The 25,522-nt window shown below is 39.7% G+C and overlaps 1 protein-coding gene across 2 annotated transcripts in view; it reads right to left on the reverse strand.

The window, feature by feature from the left end:
* Positions 1-25,048, reverse strand: part of LMBRD1 (LMBR1 domain containing 1) — a 238,221-nt gene extending 213,173 nt beyond the window's left edge. For both annotated transcript variants that reach the window (XM_084624095.1, XM_084624096.1), the window contains exons 1-3: positions 24,956-25,048; positions 23,383-23,559; positions 18,081-18,141 (exon numbers count right to left, since the gene is read on the reverse strand). In XM_084624095.1, the coding sequence (XP_084480221.1) occupies positions 18,081-18,141; positions 23,383-23,559; positions 24,956-25,030 (313 nt within the window). In that variant the 5' untranslated portion in view covers positions 25,031-25,048. The remainder of the gene's footprint in view (positions 1-18,080; positions 18,142-23,382; positions 23,560-24,955) is intronic.
* Between the last annotated feature and the right edge of the window lie 474 nt (positions 25,049-25,522).

Consider the following 25,522-nt stretch of genomic DNA (forward strand, 5'->3'; position numbering starts at 1 on the left):
GCAAACGAAAAATGTAGTACTGGAGATCCATATTGTCTCACTGACTATCAGATTGGAGCGATCTACTTAATTCCTAAGAGTCAAGTTAAGCACTCAAAACATTAGGAAATGCAAGTTTAGGTTGCCTCTTCAACCTTAATTCTACCCTTTTGAATACATGCTGTTTGATTACATTAATTAGTGTAACTTTCAACTGCCTGACATTGCTACTGAAATATGTAAGGTAACTAGATTAAAATATATACACAAAATTGTTACATACAATTAGAGTTATGGAAACATTAAAGTTAAGATAATCATCAATAAACTGCTTTCTACTTTGTGAAGTTTCATACTGCTGGACTAAGCAAGGTAAGTGCAATGAAGTGATGACCAGCAAGCACAGAGCATTAGTAAACTTATTAGTATAGAACACAATGGGGCTTAACCCACATGTACCAAGACAACCCTATTTTTAGAAACCCCATCAGTTACTGCAGTTTCCATAAAGGATTTGTTTCATGGACCTTCAGTTTGTCAAAATTCTAATGGACTGTGAAGGTACTTGCTGCTTATTTCTTGCTTTGCAGTCTGACCTTTATGTTGGCTATTACTAAAGTTAGGATCTGATCACGTCAGCCTCCTAAAAGTTAATGAAAGCAGCTGACCTGTGCATGGTCAGTGTGACTTCTTGTGAGCTTTCCAAGCTTCATCAAGGTTGAAGTGGCATTGTTAAAGGTTAAATGCATTGGTCCAAAAGGGCTTACCGACTTGAAGCAGTGGTGAGGGATGTTAAGGTCTTGGTGGGTGGGAAAACAGCTTCCCACAATCCTTTGGAATTCCTCAAGGGTTGTGGTATTGCGGCAAATGGATGAGGGAGCAATGTGCAACAGCAGTGGCAGCCAAGGTGTTCGGGTTGACTTAAGGGTTCCAGTGATGCACCAGATAACAGTATTCAGTTGGATATCAAGTCAAGTATGACTATTTCTGGTCCCTACTGGTGCACACTGCCCTGCTACAGAATACACATGGGCCATCACTAATGTCTAACACTGATGCTCCCTTACATGTTCTTGCCAGTTTCTGGACCAGGTTGACACTTGTCTTCCTCTTGGCAGCTACCTTCTTCTGATCATAGAATATCAGGATTGGAAGGGACCTCAGGAGGTCATCTAGTCCAATCCCCAACTAAATCAAATGGTCATAGAAGGGAAGATTAGCATGCAATCCAGCCTCACTCTGAGATAGGTCAGAAGGATCAGGTTGCACAAGTGTTGCTGCAGAAGATCACTTTCTGGGTGTGCTTAGCATTCCTGTTCTCTAGAAGGAATGCAGTGACTGCTGTTTTGAAGGATAACAACGATTTGAAACATAACTCCATAACATCTCCGTGCAAATTAGAAAGGTATTTCAAAGTTAATCTATGTCGAAGCAGCAGATGAACTTGAGGTTTATTACAAGCTCAATCAAGACTGAGTCCAGAATACCCAACAGAAAAATAAATGTCATTCATAAAAATTATCACATAAGACTGGGGTAATATTGATGATCTATAAGAAGCAAAAAGCTTCTCTTAGTCATTCAACCTACAGTAAAAAAAACCACAGGCAGATTAGACAGAAAATAGATGTGAAAGACTAAACAAATCCAAGAGTACTTTACAAAAAATTTAAATCCACTGAAGGAGCTACAAAATGTTTTTGAACATACAAACTTTTATAAGAGATGCTTAATATGTAAAGTATAATTCTATTCTGAAGTAGACCTCAACTTTCATCATTCAATATTTAGTTGTCTCCAGAACTTTGAGCACCAGGCCACCAAGTATGTGAAGGAACTTAGAACGAGTCACACTTTCCACTTTAAGCACATAATTGCAGAGGACAAAATCCAGAGAGGCTTCAATATAGATCTGCCCAGAGTTTTTTTATGGCTGTGGTTACGGGTGCTGTCCATGGGCCCACATCAAGGAGCTCTTTCTTGGTACATCCTGCCTAGGTTTTTTCCGCAGAGATTCCACCAAATCTAAGGAACTAAAGGTCAAGGTACACTGGTTTCAAGTGTCGAAGCCCTGATGGCATCAAGTAGTTATTGGTGGATCTCTCAGTTTTCATGGCATTGGCACTAATCCTTAGTGGAGGACACTTGGATCTGCTCTAGGGGTAAGCACAGTATTAGTGCTCAGCATGCTTGGCTCACACATACTTTAATTTTGATGGTTTATCCTTCAAAGCACTACAGTTAGTCTTATAGTTCTCCCCCGCATTCTTCAAGGGAGGCTTGGAAGCCCACCACTGTTTCTTCAGTGCCGATCATAATATCTTCAGGCTAGTTTGCCTACTCAGAGAACAACCAACATGGTCATCTGTCCTGAATGTATTTCTGTCCCATTGCCATGGTGGGGGCAGGGTGTCACGGAGCAGCCTTCCTTCCTTCTTCAAATACATATCTACCTGAAAGATCAAGTAGTAGAGCACTGAAAGAGTCCCTGAGCAACATCATAAGAATGGGCACACTGGGTCAGACCAAAGGTCCATCTAGCCCAGTATTCTGTCTTCCGACAGTGGCCAATGCAAGATGCCCCAGAGGGAATGAACAAAACAGGTAATCAAGTGATCCATCCATCCCCTGTCATCCATTCCCAGCTTCTGGTAAACAAACTAGGAATACCATTCCTGCTCATCCTGGTTAATAGCCATTGATGGACCTATCCTCCATGAATTTATCTAGTTCTTTTTTGAACCCTATTATAATCTTGGCCTTCACAACATCCTCTGGCAAAGAGTTCCACAGGTTGACTGTACATTGTGTGAAAAAAATATTGTTTTAAATCTGCAACCTATTTCATTTGGTGACCTAGTTCTTGTGTTATGAGAAGGAGTAAATAACACTTCCTTATTTACGGTCTCCAGAACACTCATGATTTTATAGACCTCAATCATATCTCCCCCCCTCCCGCCAGTCATCTCTTTTCCAAGCTGAAAAGTCCCAGTCTTATTAATCTCTCCTCATATGGAAGCCATTCCATACCCCTAATCACTTTTTCCAGTTTCAATATATCTTTGAGATGGGGCAACCACATCTGCACACAGCATTCAAGATGTGGGCATACCATGGATTTATACACAGGCAACATGGTATTTTCGGTCTTCATAGAATATCAGGGTTGGAAGGGACCTTATCTATTCTTTTCTTAATGATTCCAACTTTCTGCTCGCTTTTTTGGACTGCCACTGCACACTGAGTGGATGTTCTCAGACAGCTATCCACAATGACTCCAAGATCTCTCTTGAGCGGTAACAGCTAATTTAGACCCCATCATTTTATATGTATAGTTTTCCAATGTGCATTACTTTGCATTTATCAACATTGAATTTCATCTGCCATTCTGTTGCCCAGTCACCCAGTTTTGAGAAATCCTTTTGTAGCTCTTCACAGTCTGCCTGGGACTTAACGATCTTGAATAGTTTTGTATCATCTGTAAATTTTGCCACCTCACTTTCTCTTTTTCCAGATCATTTATGAATATGTTGAATAGGACTGGGCCCAGTACAGACCTGATACGTCTAGATACCATGACATTTTCATGGATCAAGAACACTGTTGCTTCAACATTTCTCAAGCTTCTTGGTGCATCTGAACACAGGCATCAACGGCCTGAGGAAAAGGCCAGCAAAGTAGTACAAAGTAGAACAGAACCACCTAACAGGCAGTTCCTCCTCTCTCAGGTACAGCCCAAGCTGAGAAATTCCTACTTTGCATTTTTTGGGTGGGGGAGAAGGGGAGTAGGAATTTCCCACATATGGTGAAGGAAGAAGATGAAAGCCCTAAAAGCGTGAACAAGAAGCTGCTGCACTCCCCAAAGGAGGCTGTCAAATATAAAGGGAAGGGTAAACACCTTTAAAATCCCTCCTGACCAGAGGAAAAACCCTTTCACCTGTAAAGGGTTAAGAAGCTAGGATAATCTCACTGGCACCTGACCACAATGAGGAGACAAGGTACTTTCAGAAGCTGGGAGGAAGGAGAACAAAGGGTGTCTGCCTGTCTGGGTGATGCTTTTGCCGGGGACAGAACAGGAATGGAGTCTTAGAATTTAGTAAGTAATCTAGCTAGATATGTGTTAGATTATGATTTCTTTAAATGGCTGAGGAAATAACCTGTGCTGAAAGGAATGGATATTCCTGTCTTTGTATCTTTTTGTAACTTAAGGTTTTGCCTAGAGGGATTCTCTATGTTTTGAATCTAATTACCCTGTAAGGTATTTACCATCCTGATTTTACAGAGGTGATTCTTTTACTTTTTCTTCTATTAAAATTCTTCATTTAAGAAACAGATTGCTTTTTCATTGTTCTTAAGACCCAAAGGTTTGGGTCTGTGGTCACCTATGCAAATTGGTGAGGATTTTTGTCAAGCCCTCCCCAGAAAGTGAGGTGCAAGGCTTTGGTGAGGATTTTTGGGGGAAAGACATTTCCAAACGGCTCTTTCCCAATAATAAACCCAGTTACACATTTGGTGGTAGTAGCAAAAGTCCAAGGGCAAAAAGGTAAAATAGTTTGTATCTTGGGGAAGTTTTAACCTAAGCTGGTAAAAGTATGCTTAGGAGGTTTTCATGCAGGTCCCCACATCTGTACCCTAGAGTTCAGAGTGGGGGAGGAACCTTGACAGAGGCACTGAACTGGGTTTTGTGATGCAGTGCAGAACTTTCTTGCACAGGAAGTCGGTATCCAACAGCAGCAAGGAGTTGTTAGTATAGCTTGCTTTAGTCAGACGGCCAGGATTACCAAGCAGTGGAGGCCATATAAGTAGATATGTACGTAAGAGAAATGCCTATTTTTTGATCACCTTAACTGATTGGTCCTTCAGCTCTCATATAGATTGTGTTGATCACAACAAGTCTTCCAGTCTTCTCTTATTCTGGCCTTCCTTCTCCACGTGTGGCCATGCTTTTTCACGAAAAAAAATCTTCCTCTATCTTTGGAGGTTGGTAGAATGGTCATTTCTGTTCCTGTGGGTACCACTCGGCAACAGCTACAGTCCATCAATGGTCTGTAAGCCTAGTCATATGCCTGGCCCATCACATCACATTTTACTGTACCTGCTTTCAATAAAGACATCCTGCACTTCACTCTGCAGTCTGTTCACTTCATTGACGACTCGGTAGATTGAAATCCTGAGAGTTCTTCTTTCCATCCCTCTCTCTGTGAGGGAGGGTTGTTGCTCTTCTGTCTTTGTCAGTGCCCAGGTTTTGCTACTGTACAACATTGCCAGCAGTACTATTGAGTTGAAGAGGTTGGCATATGTTACCTTGTTGATTTTGATAGAGTTGAATGTGTGCCAACCAGCTTTCTTCTTCTTTTCTGTCTATTATCTATTATATATGCCTTAATCCAGAATAATGCATCAGAAATATATTAATCCATAGACATGTTACAATTACCACCTCATATTAGGAATAACATTCACTTCGCAGTAGATACAGTGCTGTTGGCCGATTTAGAAGATGTGATAAATTAGTGGAGATTATGAACATGGTAAAGAATATGGTTTACAGTCGAATGTGGACAAGACAAAAACCACTGATGGTATACAAGGATCCTGAGGAAACATGCAAGATTCCAGTGAATGACACAGCCATACAGCAAATGAGAATTACTGCTACCTAGAAATTACAAATGATCAGACACTGCAAGCAACAGCAAAAGATGTTCTGGAAGAACATCGGATAAAGAAGGGATATAAATATTAACATTAAAAATTCTGACTCCAACTTAAATTTGGTCTATGTTAAATTATGGCTGTGAAATATGGACATTCAAACAGTCGATAAAGAAACAATCCTTTGAATTATGGTATTCAGAAGAAGTCTGAAAATATCATGGATAGATCACTTAACCAACTAAAGAGTATTGGGGAGGACTTAACTCAGAAAACATTACAAGATCCTATGAAAAGATTTGATCTGCAGGGCACATTTTTAAGTGATTCAGCATGCAATGCATTTTTACAGGCACTGGAAGCAAAAGTTGATGGCCAATGAACAGGAGGCAGAAAAAGAAGATTTTGGATAGACAATGCAATATCCTGGGTGGATCAAAAGGACTATTCATCCACAAAGAGATTAGTACAGGACTATATAGAATGGGCTACTATGGTTGCAACCATCCAGTAATGGAGATGCCACATAAGAAAAAGATACCTATAGTAGGAACACTAGACAGTTATAAATTAGAGTCACTGCTAGGATTAAATATTCCACTCTTTATGTGTATTAGGTTTTCCTATTGAAAATGACAAACTATATCTCCACTTGAAAGCATTTTAAGAACTAAAATGGACTTCATGTAAGATACAACACTAACTGCTGATTTTCATATGTGAAGGGCGATAGGGGGGAAGTCTGCCTTATTCTACTGTCACTTTGGCTCATTACTCCTGTTAATTATAAGACTGCTGCATAAACACTGCTATTCACAAGCCGATTTTTAAAAGAAACTATAACTGATTAAACTTCTGCAATATCTGTGCAGCGTAATTGTTAGATTAAAAAAAAAAGTTGGAGGTAGGAGGTTTCAGAAACTACTACATATGGGAAGACATTGTAAAGACCATAAAATCTGATCTCTGTGCATCTCCTTTGCTGCCTAGTAATTCCTAACAGGAAAGAGACCTAGAACTTTTTACTATTAAATTCACCCACTACTGGCATAAACAGATTGACTAAAATGGAATTCTATCAAATTACACTAGCAGTAAACTGGTTTCATTTTTCCCCACCCCGAAGACTAGTTCTAGAACTGGTGGCCACCATAAATCAGACAACTTGGATGCAGTTGCTGGATCCCATGTGTTTTAAGCCTCCGGAGTCTAAACAGTGACCAGGTACCATCCCTGCCTTGAGTCTCTAGGTACATCCTTTGGGATGCTAGATAAAGGATCTGCACCCCTCCAGAGAGCTGTGGTCATTTGACCCACTATCGACTCATTGAAACCAATGCTGACCCCTCAAACTCCTCCCATAGCTTTAACAAACCCTCTCTCAGAACTCCACCCAAAAGGTGAGAGCCTTCTGGGTTTACCTCCTCAAGGGGGGAAACATGGTAGGCGTGAACACTACTACATGCAATACAGTCTTTGCAGGGGACTTTTACACGTCATTGCTCTCTAACAGCACAACACTACACACATTTCCCTGACAGTTTCCCCATCACTCCAGAGCATCTTTTGGGCTAGAGTCAGGATCATCCAGGGCCCTTCTGTTTCAGTGCACAGCTTGGGTTTTGAAACAGGAGTCTTCTCCTGCAGTTTGCCTACTTTGACCTTGGTCAGTCTGTTCTCTTCCCTTCTTCTACCTAACTTTCCATTTCCCTCCCTCCCCAGTCCTCCCATAAGAGGTTTTTGTTTTTGTTTTTTTTTTTAAAAACTGCCCCTGCTCTATCACTTTTGTCTTTGTCCTGCTTGGAGGATTTCTACACTCTTCACTTCCCCCGACCTCTGTTCAAACAAGATGAGGAAGTATCTTCTCACAGCTTAAACACAACCTCTTAGGATATCTCTTGTCATGTCAAAGCACAGTTATTAAAGTTACAAACTCCTGATTGTTCTATCTGGTATGTACTTGTTGCAAGACCCGTCAAGCAACTGTGTATACACTTCATAATGGCTTTCCATGATACAGTAGTTTCATAACCAGAATTCATAAATTGTACTGACAGATGCCTCAACATTGTCACATCATACTAGAGGTTTTCCTTGTCTACTTACTCGTTTAGACTAGCCAGGTCACACAAGTCAAAGACAAAGTGACAGTTCATTCATAAGTGTACATATTATGGCTATTTAGATATAGCACAAGAGAATCAGGGTCTTCTACTATTTGTGTAAGCCAACAAGACAAATACAAAAGTAGCTTTAATAAAAAATTATTTGCCTCAAAGTTAGCAACAGTCTTAAGAGATTCAGTTACAATTTCTGTTCTTCTAGAAATAAGGAATGAGAAAAACAAACATGTGAACTATATAGTTATTTCACCTTTTTCCTCTCCACCACCTTCAGTGACTCAGAGCAAACCATGAAGGTATAACTTTCAAAACAGGATAAGCAGTCTCAGTTTGCTTTCCAGTCTCAAAGTGAGATATTATTAATAAGCAAGCTATTTTAGAACATACATTAATAAGTTGACTTGATGCCCAGTGAACATTTCAAAACTATCACAGCTGAATACAGGTAACCAAGCATTCTCCCAGCACTGGTTTCATCATACGTTTGGATATGTAAAAGAAGCCATTATGAGGTTTGATAAGGTAACAGGACCTTTAGCATGATCAGCACACTAACACCCAGGAGTACCATTTGAGAATGCTTAAGTTCTATTTTCAAGATGGACCTAGACACATGGTTAGTTCTGAAAATTTTACCTTAGATCTGTATTGTGCCTTCAGTTCACAACAACTCCATTTCAGCATCACTGCCTGGCCAGTCTAGCCAAGCAAGTACAAGAAATCTGAGTTTTAAATAGTGAAGGACAAAAGTATTGATGGGGCCCAAGATTTGCAGGGTTACATGATAAGAAAAGAGCTAGCTCTCAATTGCTTGGTGGCAGCCTTACCAATTGATAGTGTATGACCCAAATGGGTCAGATAGGACTCACTACGTAACTCTGAGTTTTGGTCACGAGCTAAATATATCCCAACCTTTAGTAGCTGTCAAGTGGTTTCTCATCTGCTGAGCATTTGAAGGTTACAACCTCTTCAGGTGATAAATTTTGGCACAGATCTATGCTCTTGTAACCTCTAGACTGTGTTACTGGCATACATTTTAGCAGGATATGATAGAATATACCTCTGTGTTCACATCCTACATGTGATTGTAATAATGTTTGTACAAAGTATGCCATGTGAGATTTAAAGACTCAATTTGCTGATCACTATTATCATGGCAAAATGTACATAGCAGCATTATATGTGAAGTTATAAACAAACTGAGATTCCTCAGTTCCTCAGAGACAAAGAGCAAGCTGACACCTCAGCTAGGTGTAAACATGACTGATGCACCATTACCAGTTAAGTGGCCTTTCTTTGGCAGGAAAGGCAGGGCAGGGGCAAAAATGCTGTTTCTTTGCAAAGAAACAGCATGGAGTCTTCTTCCACACAGACTGCCTGTCACTTTCTCCCAGCTGGAAATGCTTCTCAAGGGGGGGCAGGGCTATAAAAAAAGGGGGGCAGACACCACAAGACAGACACACCCCGGCCATTGCATTTGCTGCACCTGGAGAAACAAAGGAAGAAGCTGTCTGATTCTGGGGGAGGGGTCCTGACCTAAAGACTTTGGTTAGTAAGACTGCTGAAAGCATGTGGTGAGAAAATTTTGATTTGAATCAGATATAGATTGTTAAGTTAGGCACTAAACATTTCTGACTTTTATACCTCATTACTTGTACTCACTTAAAAAATCTTTGTAATTAATAATAAACCTGGGTGGATTTTTTTTAATCTAATCCAGTGTGTTTAAACTGAAGTGTATGAATAATTATTTAAAATAAGATGGCATATTATCCCATTAAAGGAATAACAAAATTAATGTAGTTGCACTGTCCAGGAGAGGGCTGGGTAGTACACAACATACATTTCTGGGGGGGAAATCCAGCACTGGGGGTGTGCTGGGGTCATCCTGCAGCATAACCAAGGCTAGTAAGAACCAAGGTGTGGCTGGCTGAAGCACACAGACATAGCTGGAGGCTGTTTATGAGCAGTCCAGATTGGAGGCTACAGTAGCAAGGCACTGTAAAGGGCACCCCAAGTTGGAGTGCAGGGTGACAGCTACTCAGCCTAACTTGTATCCCAGTAGGTCACACAGGTGCCTTCCTTTGAAAGGCCTCTTGTAATTTAGAGGTAATGCAAAACAGAGTCACTGAACCACACTCCACTGCTTGTTACCACGTATTTTTGTTAATACTTTAACTACTGGACCAATATGGAGTTACTCCCTGTTGTCCCCACTTGGGGGCAAAGGTGTTTATATAATCTTGAGATTATATAGTGATCTAGTAAAGTAGGATCTTCTTGGAGACAGCATTGCAACTATAAAATGCTCTTTTCCAGGATATACATTGTAGTATGCCTATAACATCCTGGCAGGAGAACTTGAAGGTATATTTCCATTTTGGTTATTTGATGAGAGTGCTGTTGTATATGATTCAAGGAAAGTGATTCTTTTCCCCTCATGAATTTTTAAAATTCTCTTTGCAAGCTTTTCCCAATTACTACTCATCCATGTTAAATTTGTATTATAGTAGGCACTGGAAGCCTTAAGGATTGCTTGGTTTTCCTTCCTCAGGAGGATATAAAGAGCCCATGGAGATCAATACATTAAGTTAACAAACATGAGATTAAAAGTGAGGAATTTCATTAATTTCACTCGTGTCTTTGCTCACAATTTCTTGCAAAGTCTCACAACCAGGCCTTCAAACCATGAATCACTCTTCATAAACAAGAATGAGGCGGCTATGCATCAGCAGCATTTGACTGTTGCATTAACATAGAACTTTGCTGTCATTGCACTGTTTACCAGACTTTATATGCACTGCATGTTATGACATACTTTCTAATTTGGAAGAAACTTAAGGTCTAGGCTCCAAAATGAAAAACCTGAAGTACCTGCTATTTTACAAGTTTCAGAGTAACAGCCATGTTAGTCTGTATTCGAAAAAAGAAAAGGAGTACTTGTGGCACCTTAGAGACTAACCAATTTATTTGAGCATGAGCTTTCGTGAGCTACAGCTCACTTCATGAAAGCTCATGCTCAAATAAATTGGTTAGTCTCTAAGGTGCCACAAGTACTCCTTTTGCTATTTTACAAGATGCATAAACTCATTTGTTAAATCATATTTCATGGAAATTTGCTGAAGAATGTTATGAGTCTTATGAAGGCTATTACATTTTCTTGTATTCAGAGCACACTATGAAAATGGGCAAATGTGATTTGACCATCTATGTTTTTATACTACGTGCATATATTTTTGCTAGAAATTACCTAGAAATTATATATTACTGTTGAATTCGGTATAGGCATTATATTCTTATCAATCCAACAAAATAGCAAAAGAAAAACAATACTGCTAATTCAATATGTAAATCTCTACCACCATCTGGAGGAAAAACTGTGGTATGGCATTAAAAATTTGTACATTAAATTGAGGTAGTATCAACTTTATTACACTTCAAAGCAAATACCTATAGGCTAATGCTATCATGTAGCAATGTTTGAAAAGGTAGCTCTAAGCCTCCATTTTCAGTAGTGCTGAACTTTCCCCAGAAATTAGCACTTAATCCGATGAAGTGAGCTGTAGCTCACGAAAGCTTATGCTCAAATAAATTTGTTAAGTGTCTGAGGTGCCACAAGTACTCCTTTTCTTTTCACTTAATGTTGTTTCTTATACTTATTCTTTGTGAGAAGACTTAGTTCTTCAAAACTACTAATAAATGAAAGTCTGTTATGCAGTTTGAAATCTCAACACTTAAAATTAAATATTTGTACAATCCTATGTGCTAGGTATTCTGTTAAATTCACAAAGTAGGGTTTTATATGCCATTATTGCAGTTCAATAGCTCTAGCTCTGAAGACTTTGGCATTCATGTGTGGTCAACAGGAATTTCTGCTTTGCTAAATCTGAAAAAATTGATCAATGAAACCAAGAGTAAAAACAGTATCCTACACAATATTGTTTCCTTGTGAAATTAAAGTGCACCCAATTTAATCACTGAAATTTGTAGGTCTACTATGTAGACTACCCAGTAAGATAACTGACAGATGAGAACACACTATTTTTACAGTTTATTTAGAACAGCATTTCTCAAACTATGGGGCGGGCCTCCTAATGGAAGCACAAATGTGTGCTTTTTTTGGGAGCTCTGGTGGTCAGCCCTGGGTGGCTGGGGCTCACGTAGAAGGGCCGTGCACACCCAGGAGGCAGGGATAAAGAGGACAGCTGGAGCCCCACCATCTGGGCTCAAGCTCTCCTTCCTCTCCCCCAACTCCACCAAGAGGCAGTCTGGGCTCCAGCTGTGAGCCCCGGGGTGGCAGCAGCACAGAAGTAAGGGTGGCAATGGGGCACTAAGTCTGCCGTTAAGTGATAACAAATATCACTTTTCACATTGCCACATGTACTTCTTTGTTGCTACTAGCTCGGTTCTGCCTTCAGCCGCTTCCGCTCTCTGCTCTACCTTCAGAGCTGGGTGGTGGTATACGTACAGGGGGGGTACTCCAGGAAGGGGGGCAATTAAATAAGTTTGAAAATCACTGATTTAGAGCATCCAACAGCTGTATACAGTCAAATCATTTCTCCTGTTTAGCAAATCACTAATATCTTCCTCAACATTGTGATACAGCATGGCCAGAGGGCAGCAGGAAAGAAGGGAGTGTTAGAAGGGAACCTTATTCCCTGTAGAGGGAAGAAAGTCTGCCAGAGATTAATTAAAGCACCTGATAAACCCCCCCAGCTTCAATCAGAGAAGGGAAGGAGTTGAAGCAGAGTGGATTGGTGTTGGAGCAGAGAACAGTTTGGAGGGAAGCAGAGGAGAGTTTGGAGAAGTGCTGTGGTGGGCTAAGAAGACCAAGACCCTAGGTAAAGGGACACCTGGTTTGTGCAGAGGGAGGGTTGGAAGCCCCACAAGCTGAAGGGCAGGAGAGGGAAGTAGCCCAGAAGGAAGGAACCGCTAGTTCAAGCAGTTTACCATTATCCCTAGGGCTCCTGGGCTGGGACCTGGAGTAGAGGGTGGGCCCGGGTCCCTCCCTCTCCACTCCCCTCCTCTAGGACACTAGTAGGGCAGCTAATACCCCAGTAGAGGCGAGAAATAGTGCCCTGAACCCTCCCCAAGAAGAGAAAGCGCGAGACCCATCAAAGTAGTGCTGGCAATTTGCCACAACATGTATTTGTCCAGAGAATTTAAGGAAAACAATGAAGATCACAAAAATTGGTAGGGGGACTAAGGCACAGCTACAGTACCTGAAATTATACTACTTTAATCTAACCAGGTCATGTCCAGGGCCTCCAGCCTTGATGATCAACTCCTTCCCCTCAGTGCCTCCTTCATGCCACATAATAGCTGTTTGGCAACATGCAGGGGCTGCTGGGAGGGGAGGGGAGGGGAGGGGAGGAAAAGCAAGAGCGGGGACAGGGGGCAGAAAGAAGCAGAGAAAAGGAAGGACAGGGCCTGAGTGCTAAGTGGGGGTTGAGCACCCCCAGGGAAAACATTCTTAAATCAAAATTGGGAGTCCTCAGGTTGCTAAAGTTTGAGAACTGCTGCTCTTGACAATCCATCCTGCATAGATAGCCAAAGCTACCATCCTAATGGAATTTTTCAGGTAACTTTTGCTGAGCCCTAGTGCCTTTGATTTCAACTGTGCATGTTCTAGAACTCGTTGGGAAATTTTCAACTACATTTTTTTTGTTGGAAGATGCCAATTGGTTAAAACCAAAACTTTGACAAGATTTCTCAGCTCCAGGAGGGAATTTCTAGTCAAAAAGCAAACAGCAAATATTCCAGTGGTTAGGGCACTCATCTGGGATGTGGGAGACCCACATTCAAGTCCCTGCTTTGAATCAGATAGGGCACTGGGCTATTGGCTAGTCTGTGCCTAATTTTTGTGAAAAGTTTCGGAAGGTCTGTTTCATCCCTGTGTGGAATAAAACCAAAATGCTAAAATTTTGTGCAGAACAGAGTTCTTGTTTTCCAGAATCTAATGGTAATATCAAAAAAGCAGTGACAACTTTCTTCCAAGCCACACAGTTTTCTTACAGTTTAAAAATAAAAAAAGTTAATTTCATCTATTTATCTGACCTTCTACTTCCGTATTCATATCTATCACTGAAAATAATTCCTAATACAACAACTCAAAAATATACATAGTTCACAGGAACAAGTCAAGTTCCTTCTTTTAAAACAAAAACCCTGAAGTTTTGTAACACATTAAGTTACATTCTCAAGTGGCCCATTACCATGATTATCTGGTGAATTCCTCAGATATTGGATTCAGTTTTTCAAATCACCTTAGAAGTACTGTGGAATTAGTCTACTAGAAATTCAGATCTAAAGAGAAGATTGTTAGTTTTAAACTGGAGATGAAGTCCACATAACTCGCCTAAGAAGAGGCATGCAATCAGTGACCTTGACGTATTAGTCTGCACCTATCATTCTCCTAAACAGCAGTACCACCAAAATTTAGTACTAGAAATTTCAAACAGGCACTCAAAGGTAGACCTAGAATTGGAAGATTTGATAGTGGGTAGGTCTGTATCTGAGTGGAGCCAAGTTAGTGTCTTTATATTAGGGCTGTCAGTTAATTCACATGATTAATCACAATTAATTTGAGTTAATTGCACTGTTAAACAATGGAATACCAATTGAAATAAATTTTTGGATAGTTTTCTACATTTTCATATACATTATATTCAGTTACAACACAGAATACAAAGTATATTTTTATTAAAAATATTTGCACTGTAAAAATGGCAAATAGTATTTTTCAATTCACCTCATACAAGTGCAATCTTTGCTGTGTAAGTACAACTTACAAATGTAGTAAATTTACATAACTGTACTCAAAAACAAAACCATGTAAAAACTTCAGCGCCTACAAGTCCACTCAATCCTACTTCTTGTTCAGCTAATTGTTAAGACAAACAAGTTTGTTTACATTTATAGGACATAATGCTGCCTCCTTATTTACAATGCCACCAGAAAGGTATTTACTTGCCAGATGTACTAAAGATTCATATGCCCCTTCATGCTTTGGACACCATTCCAGAGGACATGCTTCCTTGCTGATGTGTTAAATAAATTTGTGATTGAACTCCCTGGGGGAGAATTGTATTAACCCGGCTCTGTTTTACCTGCCTTCTTCCATATATTTCATATTATAACAGTCTCAGATGATGATGACACAGCACATCTGCAGTGAAAGTCTTCTTAAAATGCACATTTGACAAAACACAAAGAAGGTATCAATGTAAGATTTCTAAAGACAGCTACAGCACTCGACCCACAGTTTAAGAATCTGAAGTGCCTTCCAAAATCTGAGAGGAAAGAGGTGTGGAGCGTGCTTTCAGAAGTCTTAAAAAACCAACACTCCGATGCAGAAACTACATAACCCAAACCACCAAAAAAGAAAAAAATCAACTTTCTGCTGGTGGCACCCGACTCAAATAATGAAAATGAACATGCATCTGCCTGCACTGCTTTGGATTGTTATCGAGCAGAACCAGTCATCAGCATGGATACATGTCCCCTGGAATGGTGGTTGAAACATGAAGGGACGTGAATCTTTAGTGCATATGGCACGTAAATATCTTGCGACACCAGCTACAACAGTGCCATGTGAATGCCTGTTCTCACTTTCAAGAGGGCACCATTATCTCTTGTAAATGTAAACAAACTGGTTTGGCTGAACGATTGGCTGAACAAAAAAATAGGACTACGTGGACTTGCAGGCTCTAAAACTTTACATTGTTTTATTTTTGAACGCAGTATTTTTTGTACACCAATCTAGATTTACAAGTTCAACTTTCATGATAGAGATTGCACTAAAGTACTTGTATTAGTATCTTTCAATTCACCTATTTCTTTTTTTTTTTTTTACAGTGCAAATACTTGTAAACAAAAATATAAAGTGAGCACTGTACACTTTGTATTCTGTGTTTTAATTGAAATATATTTGAAAATGAAGAAAACATCCAAAAAATTTAAATAAGTGATATTGTTTATTCATGCAATTAATCATGATTAATTTTTTTAATCGCTTGGCAGCCCTACTTTATTTTCCATCTACGGGTTTTGATAACTGTTAGCCCAGAGTATTTATTAAAGATCCACCTGGAGGGCTTTTCCCTAAAGGACACTGAATAGTTTCCAGTTAGTTGAAGAACTTTGTATTAAAAAGCCAGACTCTAAATGACTAGAGCTCCTGTTACAGAGAATTAATAGGCCAAAATGCAAGGATATGCAGTAAAGATATTTCCTCATATTCCTTTTTATTCCCTCAAGAATCAAAACCTATCACTGTTTTTGTAGAGAAAATATAATTCCTGACCCCGGTAGAAAGACACGCCCAAGAAAGCAAACTACAGATCAACCTTGACACTGGACCAGGAACAGACAGTAATGACAAAAACGCACAAAGTATGTAACCCAACCTGGGTGAGCCATACCCTTCTGCCACAAAAAGGTATCCAAGAAGTCTGTCTTTTTTGTATTTTATTAAACACAAGTAGCCATATTTGTATAGCTTATCAAAACAATAAAATATCACTGGATAGAACTGATAAGGAAAGCCCTAAGGAGTCAGATATATCTTTTATACAAAAAAGCCAGAAAGCACAAACTACCTATTTAGTCTGGTAAAGTATTCAAAGTTCTTATGTGGTATTCTGCATCAAGTTTATTTCTCAAGCGAAACCATCCGACATTTCTCATTTGGAGAAGCAGTATTATTGTTTTGAGGGGAACAAGAAGTTTATAAACCATGGCAAGAGAGGAAAGGAGTTCCCTTTCTTGGTGGGGATCTGAAGTTTTTTTTAAATAAACGTTGACTGCCGCTTTTGTAGCAGTACTATCAGTACAAGCCACAACAAAGACAACTTTCTGATAAATCAGATTAATTCTATGACTGCAGCTTGAAATTACCCAAAAGTGGCATTTTCTGTGGCATCTTCATTGTAAAACAGGCCTCTTGTTGCAAAACATTAGTGAATGTTTGTACGTTAGTATGTATATAGTGACTTTCACATTTTGAAATATTGTTGCTTTCAGTCGTTAGGTTCCACTTTAATGCCAAGTGCGATTATACATTTACCAGGTATATTTGTACTAGTGTCATAGCCCAGCAGAAAGACTTACAAGTCAATGAAAATTTAGCACAATTCATTGCAACATATCTTCCAGAGTATTCTCTCCCGCAAAAGAAGAAATTCAGTCTTAAAATTAGTTTTAATATTGGTCTTTTAAAAAGTGACCACACACTTTGCCCAGACCACAGAAAACAAATCTGAGTTTCACTATTCTTTCACGTGTGTAGTCTTTAATATGTATTATTAATCCTTAAAATGTATTAAGCTACTGAACATATTCTCCTCCCAGCACATGATCATTTCATAGAGTCATAGGACTGGAAGGGACCTAGAAAGACCTTCTAGTTCAGTCCCCTGCACTCATTGGGGGGGGGGGGGGGGGCGGGGCTAAGTATTATCTAAACCATCCCTGACAGGTGTTTGTTTCTTTGGTTTTGAATGGTGAGTTCAACACAATGCTATGATAGTTATTTTCACTAAAACTTTGTACTAGATAACATTATCCACTATTGCAATAAATAAATAATTTATAAAAGACAGATTGCAGAGATGGGTCCAACACTTTCTATAAAAAATTAGATTTTAAAAGCAACAGAAACCACATTTTAAAATAAGTTTAGATGTTGATCTAATATGGTTTTCTTGCTTTCATTTTGTTTAGGCTCATCACCCTTGTACTCCATTATATTCATTTATGGAAGCAGATACAGTCCTCAGGCAGTGTCTGAACAGTGAATGGTCTTGCATACCATAGGCATTACAGTATAAAAACAAAATTGCAGTGAGTTATGTACAGTAGAAAAACGTCACATTACCTTAATTGTAAGAAACCTTAACATACCATGCTAAAAAAGTGACAAGAGTAGGGCCAAAAAAATCTAAGGAACTCATTAATGTCTATCCTATGAACGTGTATTAACAATAGTCCACATTGTAGATTATAGGTCCATACACCAAAACTCATTAGTCAAGTTTTAAGCACTGTCATTGGGACTGTGACTGGAACGATAAGCCCATATGCAGAAGCCCCCAAGATTGCACTTTAACAAGCAAACTTAAATTTTAGTTTACAAAAAGGGAAAAAGCCTACAAAAGCTTTGACTGTAGACAGAACTAAGGTTTATCTCAGCATGATTTTTCAGTTTAGTTATAGCCCCTTGAAAATTAGCTTATAATACAAGATTTTAATTAGAAGGTATCAACACATGATCCAGTCACTGCAGAAAATCCTATTTTTAGAAGCTGTTTTAAAAATACTCACTGTAATATCCGTATAGTACTGTGTCCTCAATTTGTCTTGAGACATTAGTATCAGCCCACTCCTAGGAAGAATGAAAGGGGAAAATTACATAACACTTATTTCACAAAAGCAACACTTTCAATCCATATAACTCATTTTCGAAATCCTAAATATTTTGCTATTGTCAACTGTATAAACTGGGAAGCATGAAATTTTGTTCTTGGTGGCTTACAGGAATTCAATCAGTTGAATTCTTATAGCTCTGGAAGAACAATTTGAACAGACTCAGACTTACAATTCTGAATACAAAAAGTATGGGCATGGTAAAAAGGCTGTGCAGTTACCATTCTGCATTACTAAGGCATTTATACAAGCCCCTAGTTATTAATATTTGCTTTGATCATTGAGTTACATAATATTCTTGCATGTAAATACCACATCTATTAGACATCACAGAACAACTCGACTCAATTAAACAAAATCAATATAAAAAGATACTTATGATTGAAAACTTGATATCAAAAAGCATTTTCATTATTACCATGTAAATATGACTATAAAAGGGTTCTATGGTACATACATGACAGATATATAAAGAGTCATTTTGCAGGAAATACATATAAATAGACAGACCAACTGCACTGGCTACCTAATCTCCAATTTAAAAGGCAAATGGGAGAGTGGGGTTTACTATTTTTGTTGAATGTTCAGAAAAATATGTCCAAATATGTGGTAAGTCCTCTACATTTTAAAAACTTTCAAAATAAGACGCTGAATGTAGAAACTAGGTATCAGAACTGACTCAAAACCTGCTTAAGAAGCCCCAGTATGTTGACCATGTAGGCAGAGTAGGCTAACTTCTCACATTCCAGCTTGGTCTACCCTACACAGTTAGGTTGATGTAAGGCAGCTTACATAGCCCTAGTTATGTCAGTGTACACACTACAGTCTTATCCCACTGATGTAAGTGCCTTTCCACACCGACATAAGTGCCTCTCATGAAGGTGGAGGAGATACGCAAGTGTAGTTAGGGCGAGGAGGTGTCTATTGACACTGCCTTACTTACCCTGGCTGTTGGTGGTCTTGTCCATTTCACAGCTCCATGCTGGAGCCGTGAAATTGACAAGAAATCCAGGCAACTAAAGCACAGCTCCTCCAGGTTCCCCACTCCTAGCTGGGCTGTCTGGAGACTCCCTGCTCAGGGAGCCAAGAAACCTGGGTGGCAGCTACCCCTGCACCTCCAGGCGGGAGCAGGGAGGCGAGAAGCCTGGGGAGCAGTTGGGCTCCCAACAGGGAGCTGTGTGGACCTGAGAGCCCCCACACTGCCCCTCTTCAGTCAGTGGAAGCACTCCTGGTGAGGACATGCACCACAGACAGAAGGAAGATAGTACGGACATCAGCCACCACAATAATTACTGTGGGGGCTATAAGTTAGCCAAACATATGTTGACTTAGGGCTATAGTGTAGACATGCCCTTAGACTCTTCCCTCACTCCTAAACATATGCATATGACCACCGCCTAACTGTGCATGTTACCAATAGTATTTCCTATTAAAGAAAGGCCAAGATACATTTAGAGATCCATGCCAGCAGCTAAGGCCTGGTCTACACAGGTTTTATATCTGTATAGATATTTGTTAGGGGTTGTGATTTTTTTCCATCACAATAGTTATACAGGTAGAACACCTAGTGTGGATCCAGTTATGACTATAAAGATGCCTTTTATTAACAGCTTTATTCCTCTTTCCTTAAGGAATAATATGTATTGGTATAAACACATTTATACCCATAAAACTACATCCATACTAGGGATTATACTGCTTTAACTACTACTAGTATAGTCAAAGTGGTACACCTTGTGTGTTTAGGCAAGCCCTAAGAAGATAGACCTAAGATGTCACCCACACATCTGGGAATAAAGATCAAGATCATCAACCCCTGCACAAAAACAAATCAATGTTCCAAAATTTGAGTTTCAGTTAGGCTTGTTTATTAAATTTTGGTTTTCCTCAGTAAGGTTTTATCATTTACGGAGACCTTACACAGACTGTCTTAATGATTTTTTTTTATAACCACTAACCTATAACATGAGTATTAGTCTCTCTAAGCAAAGATAGTCCCAACACCTATTTGTCAAATAGAAGCATCTATCCCACATTGTATACCTCTTATAAATCTTAAGGTTCACAGTAAGTAAAAACAAACTTCACATTAAGTTCATTATCTCACAATCATAACCAAGTTTGGGGAAGGATCCAATTACCACATGCCAGCCAATGACCCTTTATACTCTTACCCATTCTCCTCCTCAGATGCCAGAGAATAAGAACCTTTCACACATGCCAAAAAGCTTAACAGATATGGTTTCTGGCAGATCAAATAAGGAGAGCACATTCCTGAGTTAAGTGCTTCTCATGGAGGTAATAAAATGGGGAGTTTAGTGTGGAAAAAATCCTAACATGCCCAACCAATGCTAGAGTAGCAGTTTCTAAGCATCATGGCAGAGGTAAGATTTTGGGACTGATTATATAAAGAGAATAAGAAAGTACTTAATTTTGACAGAAAAGTTCTCATGCAGAGTTTGCTTTTTTTAAATAGCAAGTATTAAAAATGAATGCACTCCTTTTAATTATGTGTTCTTATTGGAAATGAAGAGTTTAAGTTAAACATTTGGTCACAGTGAAGCACTTCTTTGCTCTCATGAAAGTCTTAAAAGAAGATATGAAAAGGTCTTGTCAAAAGTAATGCAAACATATGTCAAAAGAAAATATGAAATAAGGTCACAATAGCCAGCCCCAGATCAGCCTGCAATTTTAGCCATCAGTTAACAGTATTCAAAAATCCTGAAGGGGAGGTAACCAGGAATTAAGATGACAGCAACAGAATAATATGACACTGTTAGAAAGATATTCCAGTTTGGCATCTACGTTCTACCAGATAATCTCCATATGTAATAGCTGAGTTCTCTGCTAAATGAGAGCAACAGGGAGGATAGCAGCAACTTGAGGTGTACCAATAACAGCTGGAGGCAATAAAAAAAAGTTCGCTTTGTCAATTTTTAATTTTTTTTAAAATGCAAGTTATGTACAGGAACAAAGGTATATTCTATAGGGAAGATTACATGTACAGTACAATGCAAGTTATTAGTAATTAAAAATTGTGTATTTCCATTTCCTTTAAAATCCCATTGTCCTGTGATAAAGTAATACAATTTACCAGTCCCTCTTCTATTTACAAAGAATGTTTTCGTGAAGAAAAAAAGCAGCTAAAAGTTATACTTGGATTTTAAGAAATTGTCAGTCATTTAACATTCCCTTCACCCAGCTACTTATCCCATTGTCTATCAATGCCAGAATCTCTTAACTTTCAAGACACAGCGAAAAGGTTCATTTATTCAAGAAGGAACCATTTCCACTCCCATTGGCTTCTATGACAAAACAGGCAGCAACTTCAAACCAAAGCAGGTTGAGGCTATAAAGGCTTTTGTTTTAGGGGATGGTGCAAATCTAGTTTTGGTATAGTTAACATGTTTGGGGTGGGGGTAATGCATATCAAACTAAATGTATTTTTATAAACATAAAAAGCTTTATTTTTGGAATGCAGATGGTTTGGGATCAAGGGATATTGAACTAAATCCATATCCATAATACCTATTTCCTCAAACTACCAAAATTGCAAAGGAGTATTATGAAGACAAGGTATTGGACATAGAAAAATACCAACTAGTTTTTCTAAACCAAAAATTATGGAAAATTGAGGACATGACATGGGATAGCTTATGAGCTACCAATTCCAGGAAAAAAAGCCAGTTTTACAATAAAATGATCTTAAAGAGCGACACTGGGGTCAGAAACACCTTCAACTGGTTTAAGTTTTATTCCAGAATTACTTGCATTATTTTATATAAAAATCTGATTTTCATATAATCAAGCCATAATTTCAGATGCTATAACTGTATTAAGGCCACATTTTTACATGTTTTGTTCTAGACTTTTGAAGATTAATAGGCAGTTAGAAATAGGATGATGGGTAGCGAGGCAAGGAGAATCTAAGGAAGCATTTTCCCTTCTCAAGATAAGGGCTACAAGAACATGTCTGAAGGAAGAAGCAAAGCAGAAGAAAACGGTTTTGTCTATTCTTTATTAGAATCCATATGCACAAAGGTGGAAGATTTTTCACACTGGGAGAACCTTAACTGAAAATTTTCATGTTCTTTTAAATTCTCAACAGTATACATTTTTTGTGCGGATAAGTTACTTGATTCACTAAAGAAACAGTAGCATGGATGCAAGTTGTCCACCCTGTAAATGTGTAAAACATCTGACTTAACCTTTGAAGTGATTAAACATAACACTCATATGAATGTATGCAAGAGCATGTGTTCTTTGAGATTAAAAATAAATGGTAGACCAATATGGCAGTGTACAAAAGCAAACTTTGTAGCAAGGGGGAAATTATTTAAGTCATAATATAAACTGGCACTTTAAATTACTAAATCAGCAAGCAAGAGACCATGATTTAAATAACTGATTTTAACCATGTTTTTATTCGTATCATTTGGTTATTTTCCTAAGAACTGGTTGATAACCATTAAAACATGTTGATTTCCTAAATGTGTGCAGCTGTAGTGCCATAAGGAAGACTTTTCTTACATCAAGAGGAGTTTCTGTTGAGGTAGTTAATTCATCTCTCAGAGAGGCCATAGCTAGGTCAACAGAAGACTTCTTCCATCAACCTAACCACGTTTATACCAAGGGTTAGTTCAAACTAACGACAATGCTCACGGAGCAAAGTTTTTCACAGACCTGAGAGAGGTAACAAAGTCGATCTAATTTTTAAGTGTAGAGCAGGACTTCGACTGAGAGCTCATTCAGACATATACATATTGTTCTGTTCTTCGGGTATATTTATAATATAATACAAAAATATAAATTTTATAGTATGAACTACAGAAAATATTTAGGAGTCTCTCATCATTTCTATTTATGCAGTGTTAAATGAATAAACCCTCCAGCAACTAAACAAGACTATTCTCGTGTAGGTTATAAAAGTTGGTAATATTAATATTTTAATGAGAGAATAGCAGGTTTACATTACAAAGTTATGAGGATGGAATCTATTTTAGAAGTAAATGACATTAGTTTGCAATGCTAGTGTTCTTCTTCCAAGACAAAAATTCCAGCAATGTAATAAGACACTAAAATATGATTTAGTTTGATAACTCAGAATGAAGAGATAACAAAAAGGGAGAGGGAAGACATATGGTAAAGCAATTTTGGCAACATATATTTTACTGAATGCCAATATCTAAGTAGTTCATACCTTAAATGTGCCATTTTGATTTTTCATATATGAAACCAGAAAAATGTCCACTGGCAGAAGTGCTGATGTGATAAGTGCAATTGCCAGTGCAAAAATAGCTGTTATAGTAGAAATTACTTCACTTTCTCGTCGACTCTGGTACTTGCGCACATAAACCCAGGAGAAAGCCAGAATAGCCTGAAATAAGAAAAGATAGATACCATATCACAGCACAGCAGAAGAATATCAGAAATATCACTCAGGTTAAACTGTATTTCTATTCTATAGAGATACTTAAACTGCTCTCATCACCATGACATCAGAGCATCTTCTGGCTGTACATTAAACATTACTAACATCTGCTAGGGGTAGGATTACCACCTTTGAAATGCAAAAAATACATCACGTACCCCACAAGACAAGCCCGATGCAACCCCAAGCACAACAACTCAACAGCCCCCCTTCAACAGCCACTTATAGCATTTAGAGAAAAAACACATAAGAAAGATTGATAACATCACACGCCTCACTCTTGCATGGCTCAAACCCTCTCTCTCTCTCTCACACACAGTGGGCAAACAGCTGCTGGATTTTCAATAGCTTTGATCTATTATGACTTAAACTGCACAAGTGGGAACACTGCAGCATCTTTAGCTGGACAGAAAAACTTTTAACATTAGATATCCCAGTGTACCATGATAATAATGCTAATCTTTAGACCCACGCAAAAAAAACCCTTGCAGATTAAATTATTTTTCTGGCACCTGACAAATCCATAAAAATACCAGCCAGACCAGTGAAATGCTAGCCCACACCATGGGTAGTTTGTTCTCTCTCTGCCAAAAGAGGCTAGTCCACTACAGCTGCTACCATTTGCTGCATTAGTTCAAGTGGCAAAGGCCTGTACTGAGAATCTAAAAACCCAGATCCTGCCGATGACCCAAACTGATGGCTACTATGGCTCCAGTTTCTCTCTCTCTTTTTCTTTTTTAAAGATATGAAATTACACCCAAGAGGACCAGCAATAAGACTGCAAAGTCAGGCATTTGGAAGTTAGGACTTGCGGGAATCAGGGCTACTGTGAAACCTCAGGTCAGTGCTTTAGGGTACAGTCTGCAATTACGTGGCCATATGCGGCTTTACCACAGGACCCCTGCACAGCCTGTCTCTGCTAGCTACCCCAGAAGAGCCAGACACCCCATGGACGGGTGTGCGGAAGCACAGCCGGTAGCTCCAGACCCCAAGGAGAAGGGGATGGGCGGAGAGCTCTGTAACCCGCCTCAGCGGGGAAGGAAGCGTGAGGGCCAGTCAGTTAACCCCAGAGAGAGCATGGAGGGAAAGGCCCGCGGGAGCCCGTTACCCCGGACACTAGGGGGCGTGGTTGAGAAGCACGTGCAGCCAAGGTCCATAAGAGATGGGGGGGGGGAGCGCTCGTTACCCCGGGCACCAAGCACCCGGGGAGGGGGCACCGTGTGGTAACCCGTTATCCCCAAGGACCATAGGGGAGCCAAGAGCCTGCGGCCTCACAGAGCCTAGGGCGGCCAGTCCAGGAAAGGGGAAGAAGCTCCAGCGGAGCCGCGCTGCCCCCTCCTACCAGCAGCGAGAGGCCGAAAAGGCACCAGCCCGTGAGCAGCTCCGAAGAGGCCGCCGCCATCTTCACTTCCGGCATCAGCGGCAGCGTCACCCCCTTGCCCGGGGAGGAGCTATTTAAAGGGGCGGGACCTGCTCGGTTACTATGGAAACCGCTAAACAACCTCCCGGCGCACAAACGTAGCGCTCCTAGTGGCGGGAGTTGTTCGTAGCTAAGCCAGCAGCCAATGGAGAGAGGGCGGCGCTCCGGCCGCGCGCTCTTCGGCTGGGGGAGGTGGAAGATATTGTGTCTTTGGCTGATCCCCGCCGCCCAGCGACCCCCCCGTCCCCGTCAGCGGGCTTGGTTCAATTCAGACTGAAGCCACTTGTTTCTGAAATTTTTCATTTGTCAGAGCTGACGGAATGTCATGGGAAATTTCAGGCAGGATGAACTGGCGTTTTCCAATGAAACTGGCTTTCAGCGGGGCAAAACCCAAACCACACCAAGCCTGCGACCGTCCCGAAAGAATCCACGCCTCTCCGCTCACAATATACCTCTCTCCTCGGGCTACCTTCTCCTGGGGCTGGGGCT

This window comes from Lepidochelys olivacea (assembly GCF_965140295.1).
Source record: "Lepidochelys olivacea isolate rLepOli2 genome assembly, chromosome: 3".
NCBI classification, from domain to species: domain Eukaryota; kingdom Metazoa; phylum Chordata; order Testudines; family Cheloniidae; genus Lepidochelys; species Lepidochelys olivacea.